General features: G+C 53.1%; 1 protein-coding gene and 1 non-coding gene across 3 annotated transcripts in view; both read left to right on the top strand.

Annotated features, from left to right (window-relative positions):
• The window catches only part of LOC122375199 (ATP-binding cassette sub-family A member 2-like), a 42,773-nt gene that overhangs the window by 8,427 nt on the left and 12,710 nt on the right, over positions 1-21,636 (top strand). For both annotated transcript variants that reach the window (XM_043354449.1, XM_043354450.1), the window contains 22 exons: positions 454-543; positions 1,162-1,327; positions 1,694-1,866; positions 2,147-2,365; positions 3,983-4,173; positions 4,575-4,728; positions 5,136-5,340; positions 5,700-5,831; positions 6,129-6,312; positions 9,282-9,494; positions 9,831-10,027; positions 11,285-11,367; positions 11,779-12,098; positions 12,438-12,688; positions 12,869-13,074; positions 13,265-13,431; positions 13,846-13,988; positions 14,394-14,499; positions 18,409-18,573; positions 18,902-19,128; positions 19,437-19,672; positions 21,438-21,553. In XM_043354449.1, the coding sequence (XP_043210384.1) occupies positions 454-543; positions 1,162-1,327; positions 1,694-1,866; positions 2,147-2,365; positions 3,983-4,173; positions 4,575-4,728; positions 5,136-5,340; positions 5,700-5,831; positions 6,129-6,312; positions 9,282-9,494; positions 9,831-10,027; positions 11,285-11,367; positions 11,779-12,098; positions 12,438-12,688; positions 12,869-13,074; positions 13,265-13,431; positions 13,846-13,988; positions 14,394-14,499; positions 18,409-18,573; positions 18,902-19,128; positions 19,437-19,672; positions 21,438-21,553 (3,944 nt within the window). The remainder of the gene's footprint in view (positions 1-453; positions 544-1,161; positions 1,328-1,693; positions 1,867-2,146; positions 2,366-3,982; positions 4,174-4,574; positions 4,729-5,135; positions 5,341-5,699; positions 5,832-6,128; positions 6,313-9,281; positions 9,495-9,830; positions 10,028-11,284; positions 11,368-11,778; positions 12,099-12,437; positions 12,689-12,868; positions 13,075-13,264; positions 13,432-13,845; positions 13,989-14,393; positions 14,500-18,408; positions 18,574-18,901; positions 19,129-19,436; positions 19,673-21,437; positions 21,554-21,636) is intronic.
• Positions 10,696-10,768, top strand: Trnar-ccu. Its single transcript has one exon. It is a non-coding gene; the product is annotated as a tRNA-Arg (tRNA).

Consider the following 21,636-nt stretch of genomic DNA (forward strand, 5'->3'; position numbering starts at 1 on the left):
TGGGCCTGAAGCCAGTTGGAGGGTCGCGAGGGGTCATCAATGGGCTGCCAGTTGGGGCCACGGACGGGCTAGTGTGCGCTGTAGCGGCGGAACACCTTCAATTAAGGGGGGGGGGGCACTGCCGACTTTTGGTCCCATTCTTTCCATGCAACGCCCATAGAGCTAATGTTAAAATGCCAAAATCCAGGGGGCACGGTGCCCCGGTGCCCCCCCCCCCCCCGTTCCGCCGCCTATGGCTATGCGGAATGCGGATACATGTGTGATTGGGCAATCGGCTATGTTTGCAGAGGTTATCACACCACGTTGTTGACATGGTGGCCGCATTTCCCGTCATGGTGTCGTTGACACTCATGCTCTGTGTTTCGCCACGCTATCGCGGCTCCTCGGCGCTGACTGGACGCCCTAGCGCCGCCGCTGTGGTGCCGGCGTGACTGCCTGATGATGCCTCCTCAGGTGAATGAGACGATGGACTACGTGGCTGGACTGAGTGATGCGGCGCGTCTCTGGCTGCGGTCGCCCCCGCCGCCCGATCACACGCTGCCGGTAAGAGCAAGTGTCCTGTTATAACAATGAAAGAGTTACATATAGACAGACAGAGCCACAGTCAGGGCGCAGAGGAGAGGTTTATGAGGTGCAGATTACAGATATGAACACGGAACAAGTTTACACATACATAAAGGATATCGCGGACAGGAACGTTTTGCATCTCTACAAACTAACGACACTACACGTGCGTCACTGCAAGCATTCGTAAGCAGGTTTACCGACTCACACTATTAAAAGCGAATGCCGACGCAGTATGCTGACAGGCGTATCGTTTTAGCATGTTTTCACAGCGTCAATGTCACGTCATTCCGACAGCTGGGCGATGTGACGTAGCCTGACCTTGGCCTTGAGGTGCTGATAACCGTAGCAGCTGTATCGCCAAAAGTGCAAGGTTGGGGTCCCGAATGAAGTGCGTAATCGCCTTGTTTGACCTAGTCTCTGGCAATCTACTCGTACGTCCAGCCTTGACTTTCACTGACCTGTCCTTGGCTGATATCAACATATCTGGCCCATATCCTGAAAGTCTGGCCGTCTGTCATGGTCTGCGTATGACCGCCGTGACCGCGTATCGCCCACATATGACCCATCTGTAACCCGTCTCTCCGTCCCCGTCAGGTTCCGGCCGCCCAGCTGACCCTCATTAGCTGCGCCTGGCTGCAGCTGATGGGCGGTGCCGACCTGGACTGGTTCAGGCCGTTCCCGACAGAGGAGGCGGCCGTCCAGTACTTCCTCGGCGAGGGAGACACGACGGCCGCCGCTGACAACGCCACCGTCTTCGCAGGTGAGCTGACTCAGATAAGTTGGGGTTAGGAGGGGTGGCTGTGATCACTCTCCCACCGCATGAGTCTGCGTAAGGCTAATTCTTCGCGAACAGGACCCGGTAGATTGCATCTCAGGTGTTCTTTTTTCCTTATAGTCGCAAATTATACGATTGGTTAGTCCGTTGCTATCCGATATTTTGCTGTATCCGGTTTACCATGCTGCTCATTGTCACAGTTTTTAAATGACTTTTTGTCACAGTGAATGCCAAATATATTCTGCAAATGAAATGATGCTATGGTACAAACACGCTCAAACATAGCTCTGCTGTTTCCCACCCTCGTTCCCCTCTCTGCGGCTCACCAGAGCGTAATTCCACTGCGTGCAGTCCTGGCGTTCGATCTGCCGCCGGACGACAGCCTGCCGAGCCACCTAACCTACAAGATCCGGCAGAACGCCTCTCTGACGGCTAACACAGCGGTGGTGCGCGACCGCGCCTGGCTGCCCGGTCCCAGGAGCTGGGACTACAACTACTACGAGTTCGGATTCTCCTGGTTGCAGGTTAGCGTCGCTGCGACCTGCTCCGTGGGTGGGAGATATTTTGTGGGATGAGTGGGTCGTAGTTTGTGATATTCGTGTATCAATATCCGTTGTTAAGTATACTGGCAGTCCATTACAGATCACCACGTGTTGTGTGTTACAATGTTGACGCATCGGTACCTCCCTAGCCGCCGTCCACCATAGCCATGTTTCACCATAACATTGTGGATCACACAGTGGCCTCTAGTCTGACATCAGTCCGATGTCTCCCCTACTCTGACCGCCTCACCCCCTCCCCCAGGACCTGGTGGAGCGCGCAGTGACCTCGCTGCACGCCGGCCGGCCGGTGCTGGAGCCGGCCTCTGCCGTCCAGGAGATGCCTTACCCGTGCTTCATCCGCGACTCGTTCCTGTTCTACCTGCAGACGGTGATGCCGCTGTGTGTCACCCTGGGATGGGTGTGCGGTGTGACGCTACAGGTGCTGCTACTGGTGCAGGAGAGAGAGGATAGACTCAGGGAGGTGAGTGGAAAGAGGGAGAGGGGAGGATAGAGGAGCGGTGAGGAGAGGGAAAGGGAAGGGTCAGGGAGGCCGGAGGTGAGAGGGGAAGAGTAGTTAGGACCGGCCAGAGAGGTCGATATGGGACTGAAAGGTAAAGACCATTTTTTTTTTCTAGTTTACAGGTGTATTCATATCATATGGTGGCTATACAGGGTGGCGCCGATAAATGAAGACAATATGTGCTCCACACAAAACATTAATTTTTTGACAAAAGTCAGTACATTGGGTGGAAGCTTGGAACTGGGGTGACTGATGGCGACCTGTCGAGCACACTTCACTCGATGAATCCCCCTCCGCGTCGATGACGGCCTCGATGCGCGGCCTGAACCGGGCGCAGGCCTTGGTCAGCATGGTCTTGTCCATCTCGACCATCATCTGCTTGATGGCTGACTTCATAGAGTCAATATTGTTGTGTGGGTGTTTGTTAGTGTCCCTCTCGACTACGCCCCACACGTAATAGTCGAGCGGGTTCAGGTCCGGGGAGTTTGGCGGCCAGAGCTCGGGCGTGATGTGGCTGTGCAGGTTGGCGCTCATCCACTCCTGCGTCACCCTGGCCTGAGGGCGGGTGCAGAGTCTTGTTGGAACACATAGGGCCTTCCTCAGCCACTCGGTAGATCCAAGGCTTCACGACGTCACCGTCATCGACGGTGACGTCGACGTCGGGTCATCGTCGACGATGTTCTCGACTTTTGCAATGAAATCGTCGTCTCTGACGGCATCAGATCGTCGGGGATGTTTGTTCCGCTTTGCCACAGACGGAACGTCGCCCACAGACTCATCCAAGATCCGCTCGACTTTATAATCATGGCTTCTGTCGACCTTGAGGAAGTTGGCGACCTGGGGTGCCTCGCTGCCGGCGTGAAGCGCCACAATGACCGCGTGCCTTTTCATTTCTTCCGCTATCATCTTCAGCTGCAACGTTCCCTTTTGCTATGGGCAACAATTTACATAAAGCATGGCACATGAATGCAAAAAAAAAAATATTGCTTTGCACAAAATGGTTTCCTCGTAACACAGGTTTGAAATTTGTGGTTATTTACCGGCGCCACCCTGTAGATGCACGCACAAACCATGTCACGAACACTCGAAGAGACTGCAGGAATTCACGGTGGCGGTAGCGTCACTTATTTGTCAGGGATGTTCTCCAGACCCTTCCACTTGTAGTAGTCTCCAAAGAGCCTCTGGTCTCTCCTCAGCACCTGTCTATTCTCGAGGTACTTCAGTGACTTCACGTTGGGATTCTTGTAAACCAGCTGGTTACAGAAATACATGGCATAACATGGCACACTCAGCGCCCCGAGGATTATGCCAAATGAAGGCAATATTTCATACCACATCGTTAAAAATACCAAAAAATGCAAATCAAATATCGCCTATGCAATGTGGAGAAGATTCGGCAAATTTAGCGAATTTTGAGGTAAAGATCATTAATTGGGACGAGGACAGGCTCAGATGAGTTACAATGATAGGAAAGTGGACTGATCGCTGACTGTTGACCGCTCACTGTCGGTCATTGACCGTTGATCACTGACGTCTGACCGCTGAGTGCTGATCGCTGACCACTGACCACCTCCTCAGGTGATGCTAACGCTCGGTATCAGCGTGTCCGCCGTGCGCCTCTCCTGGGTCCTGACGGCGCTGGTGGTGACGCTGCCCTCGGTGGTGGCTGTGACGCTGGTGCTCTGCTACGGCGGTATCCTGCGCTACAGCAGCGTCTCCCTCGTGTTCTGCCTGCTGATGCTGTTCGCCGCCGACAACATCGCCGTGGCGTGAGTGATTCGTGTGGGACTGGTGACTGTTCGGTCGGCTGCTGTGGTTGGTGGGTGGTTGGAGGGGAAGGGGCGTGAATTGGGTGCTCGTGAGTTATGCGAACTGTTAAGTGTCTTGGCATGGCTCATGGCTCATGGTGGCTCTCACATGATCATTGGGTTTTCTAACGCTTGGCTGTCGTGAAGTGAAGTAATTGTAAACGTGTCATTTATGGTTTGAATAGTAAGCCTATGGCAAATAATGTAGTTTAAAAATTCCTATGACTGCAGCAGTTGTAACATTCAGATATTTTGACGGTGATTGTTAAATAATTATCACTTAAATGCCCTACCGCCCCCTCATGTACGTGCGTTCCCTCACCGCCGCCGCCCGTTCCGCTGTGACGCTGTCTCTCCGTCAGCCACCTGCTGAGCGCTCTGTGTCCGGGCCGAGCGCGGACGGCCGCCGCCGCCTCCACCATTCTCTACTTCCTGGCCTACGTGCCCTACATCTACGTGTCGGTCATCGAGAACACGGCCATGCAGCCCGTCTCCACCCCCGTCAAAGTCATCACGGTCAGTTATAACGGCGGTGGAGGGAGATGGCAGCCGTAATTGATCTGCTATGTTAGATCGTGTATTTTCACGGTTAAATGTTACTTGTGCCGATAGTCGCTGCAGTGGTTCAGGTGGCTTGAATCATCATAATCAAGGACGGTTTTGTACGCCGTGGGCTAATCGAAGGCGTGATAACTAGCTAGCTAGTGGGAGGTGTAGGTCAAGGGCAGCTCACACTTTATCCGTGATCCCGAATTTCGATGGGAGCCTCTTTCGCTTGTGCCTATGTATGTTCATGACCGTACTGGTGAGTTCACTCTGCATAAATGGCTGATGACTGCCCTTGGTTATGAGTTATGTTATGACCAATGTCTCCCTGGCTGATCTCCCTTGCTGACCTATCTCTGCTCTCCTCCCGTCGGCAGTGTCTGCTCTCTCCATCAGCGTTCAACCTGGCGTTCAAGTACGTGGGCTTCTACGAGCAGCAGGGCAGCGGCGTGGACTGGAGCACGTGGACCGTCTCGCCGGTAGAGAACGACCAGTTCAGCCTGGCACTCACCATGCTACTCATGCTGCTAGATATCCTGCTGTACGCGATCGTCATCTGGTACGCCGAGGCCGTCTGCCCAGGTACGAGTCCAATGCTTTTGGTATATTTTGGGCTTGGGGTCATCATTTTCCCGTTTGGCCTGCTAACTGCAAAGTTATTATACTTATTGTAAACTGAATGAGTGGTGAATATGAAGTGCATTAGGTATCTTTCTCCGATGCCTAAGTTTGCTCCCATCCATCTCCACTTCGATACGACATCTCTTTGATTTGTTTGTTCGAACATGACGACATTGCTTGCCTTCTTACCTGATCCTTGATCTTGCTTACTTGATCTTGCCCTTGCTACCTCGGCTTCCGATCCCAGATGAGACTGCCACCCTTTACCCTAGTAGTTCCAGTGGAAGTTGTCGCTCACTTCTAACCCTCACCTCCGTCAGGCTCGGCCGGCGTGCCCCAGCCGTGGTATTTCCCCGTTACGCTCCGATACTGGTGTCCGTCGGCGGTGAGGGACGGCGGCAGACGAGCTGGAGAGGAGGGGAGCGGCGCGGAGGACGGACCGACAGAGGACGGTACGGACTAGTCGCCAGCTGCTCCGTCACTAGTCGCTGTCACCGAACGCTTAATCGCTCTTCGGGTTCTTTTCGGGATGTTTCTCACTAACTGTTTCTATTGAGGGATCTGATCTGGCCCCGGTTGTCGCACTGCTGTGCTCAGTGAATGGTCTGCCTCGTATAGCTGCGGTGCAATATTCTTACTCCTCAATGAATTGCTCCAGTGTGTACTGTAGCCTATAGTTGAACGATAGTCGGGACGAGGACGAGGTTCTTGAACCTAGTCAGTGACCTGACCCCTGCCCCGTCCCACAGGCGAGGCCGGTCTACTCAGTGAGCGCGAGCCCTCCGATCTGAAGCTGGCCGTGGAGCTCAGCGGTGTGAGCTGGAGGTTCCGCGGCCAGCCCCGGCCCGCCGTGGACCAACTCAGCCTGCGGCTGTACCAGGGACAGGTCACCGCGCTACTGGGGCACAACGGAGCCGGGAAAACCACCACCATGTGAGACTGGGAACGGGGTGCTGTTTGCACGCATGTCCTTGGATTGGACTGGATGGAATACACGATGTCAAGGAAAACTTCAGTAATACTATTGAATCGGGCAACTAACTAATGCTTTTTATATAGCCTGTTTTCCCAAAAATGTAATTATCAAGCACGCCATTCTACAAGCAAATTGCGAGATTGTCTCTTACCCTCAGCTGAATGTTGTGTACTCAGCTGCCTCTAGTCTGTAACGCTCCCAGCTCCCTAGTACCCAGGTCGAGGTTATGTGGCATCTTCCCCCGCCAGTCTGTAACCCTTCCCTTTCCCCCTCCCCCAGGTCAATGCTATGCGGCCTCCTCCCCTACTAGTCGGGCTTTGTAAACGGTCTCAGTGATTGTGTTCTGTATCCTGCCTCCCCAGGTCAATGCTGTGCGGCCTCCTCCCCTGTCAGTCCAGCTCAGTGACCGTCAAGTCTCTCCCTGCCCCCAAGTCAATGCTGTGCGGCCTCCTCCCCTGCCAGCCGGGCTCAGTGACTGTTTATGGTCTCGGTGTGTATGGTCTGTACGATCTTTCCCTCTGTCCTCAGGTCGATGCTCTGCGGTCTGCTCCTTTGCCAGTCGGGCTCAGTGATTGTGTGCGGTGTAGTATGTACATTGGACAGTCTCAGTGACTACTGTCTCTCTCTCTTCCCTCAGGTCCATGCTGTGCGGCCTGCTACCCTGCCAGTCGGGCTCAGTGATTGTGTGCGGTGTAGTATGTACATTGGACGGTCTCAGTGACTGTACTCAGTGACTCTCTCTCTTCCCTCAGGTCCATGCTGTGCGGCCTGCTGCCCTGCCAGTCGGGCTCAGTGACTATGTATACGGTCTCAGTGATTGTGTACGGTCTCTCCTGCCCTCAGGTCCATGCTCTGCGGCTTGCTGCCCTGCCAGTCGGGCTCAGTGTAGTCTCTCCCTGCCCTCAGGTCTATGCTCTGCGGTCTGCTGCCCTGCCAGTCTGGCTCAGTGACCGTCTAGTCTCTCCCCTCCTCCAGGTCAATGCTGTGCGGCCTGCTGCCCTGCCAGTCTGGCTCAGTGACTGTATGTACTGTCTCTCTATCCTCAGGTCGATGCTGTGCGGCCTGCTGCCCTGCCAGTCGGGCTCAGTGACTGTAGTGTGTATAACTGTATACTGTACAGGGTGATCCAAAAAAATTGGAACCCCTAACTTAAAATGTCTGTATGTCAGTAAATTTTCACTTAATTGACAAATTGCAAACACCATTAGAAAGGGCGTTCAATTCTCTATAAAACCAAGTTGATTGAACTTAATTATTACTCTAAATATTGCCCTAGACATATGCCTATAAAATTTGTGTCACGAAACTCAGTGAAACGGTTTTGAACATCATGCGCAAATCAGTGATTGACGGTTTGCTGTTCTGAACATGTCGCTTGTTGGAGGTTATCAGGAGTATGAAAAATAACCTCTTGCTCATATCTGAAGGAATTAAAAAATTAAAGACCAATACCTATATATTCGGGCGTGGCCCTTCCTCAGTGGTACAGTGTTACAATGGATGGGGAATATACCTGAAATCATTGTTGGAGGTTGATAAAAATAGCTCATTCACGTGCTATTGTAAGGAAAGGGAAGGCTGACGGCCTGCTGGGACCAGTTGTCCCAGAGACTGCTGGCTCGCGCAGTCGGAGCTGTCCCCAAGCAACTGCAGGCCTGCGTGACGGCCCACGGAGCTCGCGTTGAGCACATGCTGAGATGAACAGCGGAAGCTAGGAGTTAGGACGCGTGTATCTGTTCTACTGTGTGCTTCTGTGTAAACTTTTATGTAATAAAATTGAATTTGGATGTGGTGTTATTCGCAAAAAGACAACAGATAGAGTGCTAACGGATTTCAGCGCATTGTAACATTTGGCGATTTCGTTACACTTAGTTTTCTGACGCTCATTCCAAAAACTAATAGTGTGCCAATGCTTTACAACATACATGCACCAATTTGACGTGATTTTATAGAGAATTTAATGCTCTTTCTAATGGTGTTCGCAATTTGTAAATAAAGCGAATACTTTTGGACTTATAGACATTTTAAGTTAGGGGTTCCAAATTTTTTGGATCACCCTGTATAGTGTGTACAGTGCACGCACTATTTCTCTGCCTCAGGTCGATGCTGTGCGGCCTGCTGCCCTGCCAGTCGGGCTCAGTGACTGTAGTGTGTATAACTGTATACTGTATAGTGTGTACACGCACTATCTCTCTGCCTCAGGTCAATGCTGTGCGGCCTGCTGCCCTGCCAGTCGGGTTCAGTGACTGTATTGTCTCTCTCTCCCCTCAGGTCAATGCTGTGCGGTCTCCTACCCTGCCAGTCGGGCTCAGTGACTGTAGTGTATACTGTATAGTGTGTAGGTGTATGTACACTTAGGTCCCCCCCCCCCCTCCCACCCAGGTCGATGCTGTGCGGCCTCCTCCCCTGCCAGTCGGGCTCAGTGACTGTTTATGGTCTCGGTGTGTATGGTCTGTACGATCTTTCCCTCTGTCCTCAGGTCGATGCTCTGCGGTCTGCTCCTTTGCCAGTCGGGCTCAGTGATTGTGTGCGGTGTAGTATGTACATTGGACAGTCTCAGTGACTACTGTCTCTCTCTCTTCCCTCAGGTCCATGCTGTGCGGCCTGCTACCCTGCCAGTCGGGCTCAGTGATTGTGTGCGGTGTAGTATGTACATTGGACGGTCTCAGTGACTGTACTCAGTGACTCTCTCTCTTCCCTCAGGTCCATGCTGTGCGGCCTGCTGCCCTGCCAGTCGGGCTCAGTGACTATGTATACGGTCTCAGTGATTGTGTACGGTCTCTCCTGCCCTCAGGTCCATGCTCTGCGGCTTGCTGCCCTGCCAGTCGGGCTCAGTGTAGTCTCTCCCTGCCCTCAGGTCTATGCTCTGCGGTCTGCTGCCCTGCCAGTCTGGCTCAGTGACCGTCTAGTCTCTCCCCTCCTCCAGGTCCATGCTGTGCGGTCTCCTCCCCTGCCAGTCGGGCTCAGTAACGGTTTACGGTCTGGACACGCGGCGCGAGCTCTCCGAGGTACGCCGAGCGCTCGGCTTCTGCCCCCAGCAGGATGTACTGGTGGACGGCCTCACTCCGGCGGAGCACCTCTGGATGTACGCCAGGGTCCGCGGCGCCACTGATGATGAGGCTGACATGGAGGTCATCAGGTCAGTCTGCGGGGGGCGTTATAAAAAGAGAGGATGGGATCTTCAGGTTAGGGGAAAAGGCATAATGTTCATGCGCACCAAATCGGGGAACAACACACAGGTATGTCAGTTACAAAAAGTATATTTTTACCTTACGGGTAATATTTATGCGGATATATCACGGGTGGTGTGGCTGGTTCAGGAAAAAGGTGCGGAGAGGACCGTATTGAATTATCTTTATGTGTCGTCTTTGAGGAGAGGTGCTGATTTGTATGGGTCATGCTTACAGATACGACGACAAACTTTTGGAAAAGATGTGCATCACCTATAAGTCTTTGACCCTCCCTCCCCACCCAGCGTGCTGGCCGACATTGACCTGCTGACGCGGCGTGACCTGGACGTGCGCCACCTATCGGGCGGCCAGCGGCGCAAACTGTCGGTGGCTATCGCCTTCCTGGGCGGCAGCCGGTGCATCGTTCTCGACGAGCCGACGGCCGGCGTCGACCCGCACTCGCGCAGGGCCATCTGGAGGCTCATAGCCAAGTACAAACACGGTGAGAGTGATGGGTGCTGTCTGTCTGTGTCGGGGAGGGCTGGGATTAAGAAATGTAGGTACTGCTCGGTGTGCTTTTATCGGCTTCGGGTGATTGAATTCACACCCGTCCGTCGTTTCCATCCTCAGGATGTTTAAATCCTCCACGCCGCAACCCTCGGTCCGGGCTGGACAGGCACCTTAATCTCATGCGGGCGGTCCCCCAATGGAGCGCACCGCAGCTCCCGAGGGAGCGCACCCCGTAGCCAGGTGCAGTGAGTGCTTGAGGGGCTGGTCGGCCTGTCCATTCGGACGGGCTCAGCCCTGGTGACTCTATAGTGCCTGCCCAGACCAGTGTCTCTCCGTAATTCCTATCATCCTCCCGGCTCTGAAATGGTCTTGTCAGAGCGAAAGGGCCTAACCCATTAGGCGCCCAACCCATTAGGCGCCCAACCCAATGAAACAAACAAATTGAAAGCAAAATTGTTCGTCCTGTGCTCGGTTTCGCGAGTGATCTGCTAAATCTTTCCAGATAGGTGTCATAGGTTTGGAAAGCTTTGATTATCGCGAGGCACCTACTCCATAGTTAAATGTAATTTACGCTGGTAATTTTAATTTATTAGAAGTTTCAGGCCTAGTAATTAACAAGCTTTTCCTTATAATCAATATTTGGAGCCCAGTTTGCTCGTCGCCCGCGTGGCCTAATGGATAAGGCGTCGGTCTCCTAAACCGAAGATTGGGGGTTCGAGTCCCCCCGTGGGTACACCACTTTTCGTCTGTATCACGCGCGCTGTCTCTTACTAGCTCCAAGGGAAGCTTTTGAGCTTTTGTGGTCAAAGCAATGTCAATTTTACCGTAACGTCACTTGTAACACTACGTTTCATTCCACTACTTGCACGAACTTTGCGAAACGTACACGGTGACCTGCGTTCGGGAATATGTGTGAAGAGCGCCACCTACCGACTCGTGGCGCCACTATTTAGAGCGTAGCTTTTATCAGCGTGAGTTGCATATAATGCATACGTATTCATTTTACTGCACCTCATACCACGAGCACTGAGGGCACAGCCTTGATCCACCTCCCTCTGACAGCCGCGATCTGGCCTGGGGAGGGGCACGAGTCAGTGGCCAGATTTGAGCCGGCATAATATCTGCAATTAGGACGGAAGAGCGAGTGTGGGAGCCTCTGCTGCTCTCCAAGTACCATATCCATTTTTCATGGCGATTGTGTGGTATGGATGTGCGGACCGTCCTATGACTCTTTGCTCTGACGTTTCAGGTCGGACCATCCTGCTGTGCACCCACCACATGGAGGAGGCCGACATGCTCAGTAACAGGATCGCCATCGTCGCAGATGGACGGGTGAGTGCCAATGCTTGTAGAGGAGTGTGCAGGACTGGTGGGTGGGTGTCGCTGATGTTGGTGGTGTGGGACGAGGGCGGATGCTCACGGAAAACAGAGTACACTGGCCGGGGCTGACGCTCACGAAGTCTAGTCAGACGAAGGACAGGCACCTTGTACTATAACTGAGCACAGATGTTCGTAAGTCGTATGCTTTGGCGAGTAAGTATGACTGTCTTTGGCTGAACGGCCCCGTGAACTTCTGCCTCTTAGAAGCTGCTGTTCAAAAGTTGCAGCTCGTCTCCCTCATTTGTCATGGCATGTCTAGGACTCTTCGGTGTACTGTATGAACACCACTGATCACGATGCTCGCTGTGTCCAGCCTCGCTCTTGTGGTAATTGAACTAAAATCGCTCTCTCCCCTGTCTCCAGGTTCGCTGTGTCGGCTCGCCGATGTTCCTGCGTCGTCAGCTAGGCGCCGACTATCACCTACACGTGGTACGCACCGTCCCGACTTCCAGCCATGGCGAGGAACAGAATGAACTGACCTCCAGCCCTAGAGAGGGAGAGGAGGGAGTGACCTCCAGCCCTGGAGAGGGAGAGGAGGGAACACAGACTGCCTCTCTGGCCACTCCAGCGATCACCAATGTCACCGAGTCGTCACCAGAGGTCACCAAGTCACCACCGGGGGTCACAGAGGTCACTGGAGCGACGAGCCACCCGCAGAAGACTGAGGATTCCGCTGTCGATAGGTAAGTAACGACCGGTGGTCGACGCCGTTGATAGCGCCCTACAGCTTGGCTGTATTGCTGCAGAGGATCATTGGCATCGTGGGTACATGTTACATTCAGCTTATCTTTCCTGTTCATGGTGGATGCAATACTGCTAATTTATGGACCGCCAATTCGTTTTTAGCTAATCTAAGCAATCTGCGAACTTAACGTCAACATTTTACACGATCTTCCTGGAAATCATCCATTCATGTTTTGAAACTGGGATTGTGTGAGAAAGGCAAACCTCCTAAAACTATGAGCAGACAACATAATAAGTAACCCCGCTGTGGCGCTGTGCCCCCTCGCTCACGCCACCAGTAACGCGGCGTCGGTACTGTCGCTGCTGCGGCGCCGCTGCGCCGGAGTCCGCCTGCTGCGCACCTCCGCCCACGAGCTGCACTTTCTGCTGCCGCCCGTGGCGGGGGCGGGGGCGGCGGCGGGCGGCAGCGGACTGCCCGAGCTGCTGGAGGAGCTGCAGCGCCACGGTCGCCGGCTGGGTGTTACCAGCTACGGCCTGCAGACTACATCCATGGAGGACGTCTTCCTCAGACTCACTCGGCACTCAAATGGTTAGTGATGGAACAACGGATGAGGAATGGGAGCAGGCACAGGCCACGTCAGAGATAGACGCCAGTGGTACGGGCGAAGGGAGTGTTGTACATCCAAGCTCCGCTGTCACACTAATCGCTGCGTGTTGCGTTTCGACCGTTGACCGCTTATTAACTTCTAACGCCACCTTGTCCTTCCAGGCGCTCCAGAGCCGCCGCCCGACCCGGACTCGGACCGGGCCACCCCTCCGCCGTGTGACGTCACCGCTGCAGCTGACGTCACACCGCGCAGTGACGTCACCGAGCCGCCGCTGTCAGGCCGCCGTCTGCTGTGGCAGCAGTTCGTTGCCGTGCTGCTCAAACGGTTCTACTGTACGCGAAGAAATTGGTCGCTGCTTATTAGTCAGGTGAGCTGACCAGTCACGAAGACTGCATATTACCGGTGTGGACACTAGACAACAAGGATGGCATGCCTGGGTGCTTCTTGGTTATAACTTATGCTATGTATTTGAGGTTTTAATGCGTTATTTTGAACCACAATGCAGCTCGATAAGCCCGAAAACAGTCAAAATACGCTCCCGTTCTCCCTCCCTTCAGGTGCTTCTACCGGCGTTTTTCACGTTCCTGGCCATGTCGGTGGCAATCGTGGCGCCGGTGGTGACGGACAAGCCGGCGCTGGTGATGGCGCCCACGCAGTACTTCAACTACAGCTGGCCCGATGTGGTGCCCGTGGTCAGCAACCGTCTGGATGTGCTCAACCCGGGGTGAGTACAACATCTGAGGAGGGGTGGGCTGAACTGATCCCGAGGTCAGTCAGTGCAGGGGAGGGGTCTGCTGAACCCGGGGAAGTACAGGGGAGGGGCTGAGCTGGACCCGGGGGCAGTGGGCTGGAAATGTTGAGAGGGGCTGCTCAGCCCGGGGCTGGGGAAGTGTCTGGAAGGATTGGGCTACATGAAACCGGGGTTAGACGCGCTGAGTGGCTTTCTGGGGCTAGTTCAGAGGGTGAAACGAAGGAGTGATCAGTAGGCAGTCCTGCTGGGTATCCAGGTCTAGGGACTACTCGTTCCGTATCCAAGCACACAAATCACGTCCCGTTTCGACGTACTGTAGCATGCGCGCCATTACTTTCTTATCGTTCTCAGGCACACCACTGACAGTCCCCGACTCTCCTTCCGCAGGTTCAGCACCGATGCGCCTTCCACTAACGTGTCTCATACGCTGCGCCTAGTGTCTGGACTGGGGGCCACCTGTGTCCTCCGGGACCCGCATAACGCCAGCGCCGGCTTCGACCCGCTCTGTAACACCGTTCGGCACCATGGAGGTGAGTGTGACACCGTGTGACACTACATGACACCGTCAATGACACTGTCCGACCCGCTCTGTGACACCGTGCGGCACCATGGAGGTGAGTTAAGACACCGTGTGACATCGTTTGACACTGACGTGACACCATGCGACACCACGGCGGTGAGTCTGACACTGACAGTGACACCGTACGACACCGTGGTGGTGAGTGTGACACCGTGTGAGACACAGACTGACACAGTCAGTGACACCGTCTGACAGTCAGTATTTGTTACAGTCGTCGTATTTGCATACATCGCAAGCGTTCGTTACGGACTGTCGTATTTTCGCTCATGATCTCATGTTAATCAGGTTCAGTTCACGGTATTATTCCCCAGTTCCTGTGTTGACGTCGCCTTGTATCTCCCTCGCTCCGTTTCAGATGTATCGGGTCAGCTGGTGTTCCGGCGGCGGGAGAGGTCACTGACCCATAGGAGCCGTCGGTCGGCCGGTCAGCAGCTCACCACCATGCCTCCGAGCCAACAGAGGTGAGGCACTGTACACATACTATAAGGGAGGGCCTTCCCATGTCTTGGCGGTGGGGAGTTCATTGACCCATAGACGTCGGTCGGCCGGTCAGCTCACCACCATGCCCCCGAGCCAGCAAAGGTGAGGCACTGCACCCGCATGGAGACTCGTCAAAGCATGATACATTGCATAAGGTGCTCTTGAAAGCGTCCCTTTACTTTTATCCCGTTTTACACCTGGGCTGGTCATTTACCTTTGTGCTCAACTTGTCCCTTCGCTGCTTCGGAACGTAAAGTGTGACACCGTCGTTTTGTGATTGTCTTTTATTACTGAATGTCATGATGGTGCCATCGCCATCTCTCCTTCTCTTTCTCATCCCTGCCCCTTCTCTCCTCTCTTCTCGTTCTGACCCGCTTTGTTTCGTCCGATTGTACCCCGAGTGCCGGTGCGCCGGCCAAAACCTACCTCCCCATAGGTACCCCATTCTAAATCACCCCGTCCCCTAAGATTCTACCAGGACTGCCAAACATGCCTGGCTGACGGCGCTCTCTCCCTTCTTTCCCGCTCTGACTATCTCCCTATCCCTCAGACCAGGGTTGTGCTTGACTCATGAGTCGAGTCAGAAATTTGACTCAACTCTGACTCAAATGAGTCAGATTTGAGTGGAGTCGGATAAAAGGTTGAGCTGTTGAGTTGAGTCAGAGTTGAGTCGGACAAAAATATTAAGGTGTTGAGTTGAGTCAGAGTTGAGTCAGTAAAATAACTTTTGACATTGAGCTGAGTCAAGAACATTTAGGAACATGAGTCAGCTGACTCAACTTTTTAGAAACAATATATAGTATAAGTTTTTCATTCTCCCCGCTTAGCAACTTACGCCTGGCCCTGCTGCCGGATTTTTTCACCCCCCCCCCCCCCACTCAACAACTTTTTTATCTGAGTCAATTTTGAGTCAACACACTTGACTCAACAAAAAAATTTGAGTCAAGTTTGAGTCAACTCATATTTTCATTGAGCCGCTTGAGTCATGACTGAGTCGAGTCAAGGGAAAAAATCAGCTCCTTGTTTGAGTCAGAGTTGAGTCAGGGCATTCTGAAGTTGAATGATGAGTCGAGTCGGCAAATTTTTTTGAGTCGAGCACAACCCTGCCTCAGACTCTACCCGAGGGCTGTTCGGGTCCCTGCAGCATAGATCTGTGCTGCGTGCGTCATACTTGGGTGACGTCAACCGCCTGGCTCCGCCCACTCTCCGCCGGCACGCCGCGGCCGAGCGTCGCTGCAGCCTATTTCAAACGCGGCGAACCGTTGCGCGGGTGGACTGGTGATTTTCGCTCGAATAACGGTTAAATTGCGTTCAAATGTGGTTAATAGCAATGTGCCACCGAAAAGAGTGATAATGATACCCAAAAAACAGCATACAAACCGCTTGCAATAAGAAATATTGGATGGCAAACTTTAATCCGCGCCACTTTCGCCTCCTGCAGCACCGAATTTCGTGCTGCAGAGCCCTGTTCGGGCAGCGCATCCTACTGCAAAATTTTGCACCACGCATGCGCAGTAGGGGTCTCTCGGGTGCCAGGCTCCGCCCTTCGGCGTATGACGTCACATGTGTGACGTCGGCACACGCAAAATCTTTCAGTTTTGCGCAACAAGAAAATAGGAGCTGCATTGACCTCTATAATACCTAGACGGCCCACTCACTACATTTACCCTTTCCCAAAACGGCAGCGCCGCAAGTGGTCAGAGGTCCCCCCTCCCCCTCCCACGCGCAGTGGGAGGGGGAGGGGGGATTTCGCCCACCCCTCCTGTTTTTCGCCAATAACTCGCGCCGCAAACATAACATTAATGTGAAATTTTGGCTACCTGGCCTAAATTGAATTGCGGATCTTCTCGTGCAAGAAATGAGAAAATTGGCTCACAAATTTTCTAGCAATAGCGGTGTAAAGTCAAACATTCTGCCGCCGCCGCGGTGCGGCGGCGCGTCGGCCGGCGTCAGCCGTTACGCGCCGCCTGAATTGTAGACTGTGCCGGGGCAGGACGGTTCCGTCTTTACATCGCGCTCCTTACCGCTGATTATATTCGATTCGTGTCAAATTTTGTGTGAAGACTAAGAAATGTACAGGCAATCTTATGGTCAAAGAATTTAAAAAATCAGCCGGTAAAAATTTCAGTTATTAGAGTGTAAACACAAAATTGTGATTGCTGTGTTTCCCGCGTCGGCCGATCCCGCTTCAGCCAGAGACATCTTACCCTTAGCAGGCTTCTAATTGCCATTTTTATTGTTGGATTTACTAGAAAATTCATCATACATTCTCACAAATGTATGTTCTTTCGTATAGTGAAAGAACAAAGAAAATCGGCCGGTAACTTTTTGAGTTATCGGCGTGTAAACGCAAAAAAGTCGCTCATATTTGACCACATTTGACCTCATTTTATATTGACCTAGGGTCATGAAATTCACATACAACAGAGTTCCCTAGGGCCCCCACCTACCATCCAAATTTTGTCTTACTAGCTCCAGTGGGAGCTGAGATCTTAGGGACGACTCCCCGCCCCCCTTCCACTGGGCGTGTTAACCCGCGCTGGGCCGGGGGGGGGTGTGTGTTTGAACACCTCTCTGCGGTTTTCCGCAGATATCTCAAAAGGTCATGACCTGAGGTCAACTCTGAGGATATGTTGGCGAAAGAGCGTCAAAAGAGCTATCCAATGCGCTTTTTCGCGGCGCTGTAGCTCTATCGGTTCCCGTCCCGAGTTAGACGTTGGCAGTTTCCAAAATGTTGAAATAAGCAACACCTTACTTTTGGTGACCTCTGGTGACCTGACCTTTGACCTGACCCAAAAAATGAAAAGGTCCTTGAGTTGTGAAGGTGCGCACTGCGCATGTTTCGGACTTTGACCTCACCTCGGGACTTGACCTTTTGGGTTAGGGGGTCAAAAGTTGCACACAAGACGTGCTATTTAATTGTGCGCATGCATGCCAGGTTAGCCATGGGTTGCATGCCGCCGTTTTCAAGATATTCGCAGAAGTCAAGTATGTGGGAAGGCAGATTCCGCCGCCCCTCCGGTGTTGCTCCGGTGCGCCTAATCACCATTGTAACCGTCATGCTGAAAAAACGAGCCTGATGTCATATGAGAAAAGCATGATTTCGTTTAAGAAAAGTGTTAAATGTACCACGAACACGATATTTCCCGCTTAAATCGCATTTAGAAAAGTGCCACCCATCATTGCCGACTGTGGCGGTCGGGAACTTCTGACCACTTCCAGGTGGCGCTAGTGAGCCTCCATGCGGGAACGACTCGGCGCTGGTGGCGCCGCGTGAGTGGGCCGTCTAGATACTAATAGAGGTCAATGAGGAGCTGCAGGAGGCGAAAGTGGCGCGAATTAAAGTTTACCGTCCTATATTTCTTATTGTAAGCGGTTTGAATGCTGCTTTTTGGGTATCATTATCACTTTTTTCAGTGGCACATTGCTATTACCCACATTTGAACGCATTTTATTCAGTTTTTGAACGAAAACCACCAGTCCATCCGCGCCACGGTTCGTCACGCGTCGAATAATGGCTGCCGCGGCCGCCGCGGCCCTCGGCTCTGGCGGCCCGGCGGAGAGTGGGCGGAGCCAGTGGCTGACGTCATTCCAAGTGTGCCGTCACACGCTGCAAAATATTTTGCGCGGACCCGAACAGGGCTCAGGAAAACGAAGCATGCTTCAGTAGGTGACGTCACACAGGCGGTGACGCAGTGGTGTGGGCGGGACTAACGGGCGACGCAGTCCTCACTGCGCATGCGTGCTGCAGCATATTTCATTTTGGCTGCGCAGCCGAACAGCCCTCCGGAGTGCCGATGTCGCGCGGACGGCGCCGGCCAGGAGTGTCGTGTGGGCAGACGCCCTCTATCTCTTCCTGTGTGTCTGATTCTCCCTGCCCTATCCCTCAGACTGTACCCGGAGTGCCGGTGTCGCGCGGACGGCGCCGGCCAGGAGTGTCGTGTGGGCGGCTACTCCCTGCCCGTCTCGTGGCCGGTAACGACTGGTGATCTACTGCAGAACATTACCGGACAGCCGGAGACGGAGTTCTACCGGGCCACCACCGACATCTACCGGTGAGGGTGGGAGCGGTAGGTATGGACTGTGCGGGCTGAACTCTACCGGGCCACTACCGATATCTACCGGTGAGGGTGGGGGGTGGATCAGCCGGAGACGGAGTTCTACCGGGCCACCACCGATATCTACTGGTGAGGGTGGGAGGGAGTGGTATGGACTGTGTGGGTAGAGTTTTAACGAGTTCTACCGGCCGGCAACCAACGATACGAAATCTGCTGAAAAGGGTGAGTGACGCGGGTCTGTGTAGTTATACTGAGTTCTATGGGACTATCACCAAAGCGAAATACATTTTGTTTCGTTCAGTCTGACCCCCTCCCTCCCCGTCAGACTGCGGCGTTACGGCGGTCTCAGTCTGGGTCTGGTACACGACGTGACTCCACCCCAGTTTGGACAAGGCCTGTCGACCCGACTGAGACGCACGGCGGTCCGTCGACTGGCCAAGGCCTGGTTCAACAACAAGGGATTCCACGCAGTGCCGGCGTTTGTGAACGCCATCAACAACGCCGTGCTGCGGGCCAACCTGCCGGAGTCGGCTGGGGACCCGGCCGGATACGGTAAGAGGAGAGGCAGAGGGGATGAGAGGGAGGGAGGAAGGTAAATAAATAATGTGAGAGTGGGGGGAGAGTAAAGAATAGAGGCCCTCTATTCTCTAACTCCCTCTATTAGAGGGAGTTAGGCGGTCTGGAATGGAGGGACTAGGGAGAGAATGTGGGTGAGAGGGAAAGTGAACAGAGGATTAGAGGTGGGAGGAAGAGAATGAGAGAAACATCGTGGCATATATTTATCATAATCTTTAATTATCCTTTATCATAGCCTGTCCTTTTGCCGAACTAACTCGCCCCCGTTCTCTTTTCCTGGCCAGGTATCACGTGTGTGAACCACCCTCTGCCGCGAACGAGCACCTTTTTCCTGGAGGAGCAGATACGCCAGGGAACGGACGTGCTGATTGCACTAATGGTACTGGTGGCTCAGAGCTTCGTACCGGCCTCGCTGGTGCTAGCGCTGGTGCAGGAGCGGCGGCGGCGCACCAAGCATCTACAGCTACTCTGTGGACTGGACGGCACCGTGTACTGGCTGGCCAACTACTGCTGGGACCTGGTCAGTGGCAGAGGGGGTACACACAGACAGACAGACAGACAGACAGACTGTGTGGGCTGGACGGCACCGTCTACTGGCTGGCCAACTACTGCTGGGACCTGGTCAGTGGCTGAGGGGGTAGCACACAGACACACAGACAGACAGACTGTGGACTGGACGGCACCGTGTACTGGCTGGCCAACTACTGCTGGGACCTGGTCAGTGTCAGAGGGGAAATACACAGTGATTCAGGCTGGCAGTTACGTTGTTGAACCGCTCAGTGCTCCCACAGACAGAAAGCTAGGCACATACGCACACAAACGTAGACAGGCAAATGATGATGCCGGCTAAGCACATCTGTTAACCGTACTTTGTTATTGTCGAAACGCTTCTTAGGAGTTGAAAAAATCGTAATCTAGCATTGTGTCTTTACTGTTAAGGGTAATGAACCTTGAATGACACAAAGGTGGAAACTGGAAACCTATCCCTTTGAAATGAAGTTTTTCGCACCAGCGATCAAAATCTGTAACGACCTGACACTGACATCGGCCCGGCCAGGGACAGGCCAGGATAGCGCGGCTGTCACGGTTCCACCATAGGTTACCGCTGTGTTTGACGTGCCGAGGCCGGGTCTGCCACCAATCCCGGAGGTGCTGTCAGAGCTGTGTGAGGGAGAGGGGAGGGTGGGGGTGTCACTGCGCTGCCAGCGGGTCACTGTTCGGTGAATCCGGTCACCGTATACCGATCAGGGTCACTGCGTGACGTTCGCTGACCATCTGTCACCGATGACCTCCATTTCGTCAATTTGGGGGGGGGGGGGTATGGGGGGTAAAACTGGAGGTAATAGGTCACCACCAAATGTGACACTGCTAAATGAAAATCATTTGCGTTGAACTGTGTAGGATTGGCGGAGTCATGATCAGCGTCAGTAGGCTCATGAATATTTCCCGCTTTTACGAGAACATTAGCCTAATTGAACATTGCACTTATTTGAAGTTATAAAGTGCCATTTTAGCATATGCTCAATACGATTAACAGTGCCATCACAACAATACCACAATCGAACCAGCACCGGCATTGAATGCACATGTTCGCTTGAACTATCAGATTCGGCTCTGACAGAAGCGGTGGACGTGATTGACGTGTCATTTGAAGTTGCACGTGCCAGTTCTGGCTAGTCGGGTGCTGCAATAGGTTACTCTGAAAATATGGCGATTCCTTAATTCTTTGTTCTTTTTGTATTTAGTTTGCCAAGCTATATTATGTGTAAAAGATCAATGGCTGCCTACACGTAACTATAAAAGCTAATATCAAAACGTTATTTTAGTGATGTGATTTTTGCGATTTTTTTGCGATTTTAGTGATGTGATTTTTGCGATAAATGTCCCTATGATATTGTAATAATTCCGCCTTCTAATCGCTACCGACTACATATAAGCTGTTCGATTCAGAGAAAATGGAGTCAAATTGGTGTGGTTCGATGTTTGGTTCTTTGCCTTTGGCTGACTTCACTGCGCAGTTGGCACAGCTTATCATCGGCGCCGTGAATGTTCGTACCGTATCGTAGCTCGATATCTAGGACTGTGTCTCGTCTTTACCGCACCTCATTTTTTACCGCACCTCATTCAATATTTTTTTATATAATACCCTGGTACTTATTTGTACATACCTGTGACATATCCCCCGCTCTTATTCCCCCTCGCCTATCCGTCATACCGTGCCCTGTCTGTGTCAGTCCCAAATGTATTACGTCGCGTTACGCCGTGACGTCCCCCTTCTCCGGCAGCTGAACTGCTCCCTACCATCTGCGGCCTGTGTTCTCATCATCGTGGCGTTCGGCGACCCGGCATACGCGTCTGCCTCCAACCTACCGGCTGTGGCCCTGCTCATCTTCCTATACGGGTGAGTAGTTGTGAGTCACCAAATTACAATCAGGCCCTGCTCATCTTCCTGTACGGGTGAGTAGTTATGAGTCACCAAATTAC

This window comes from Amphibalanus amphitrite, unplaced genomic scaffold (genome assembly GCF_019059575.1).
Source record: "Amphibalanus amphitrite isolate SeventyFive unplaced genomic scaffold, NRLGWU_Aamphi_draft 001794F_arrow, whole genome shotgun sequence".
NCBI classification, from domain to species: Eukaryota; Metazoa; Arthropoda; class Thecostraca; order Balanomorpha; family Balanidae; genus Amphibalanus; species Amphibalanus amphitrite.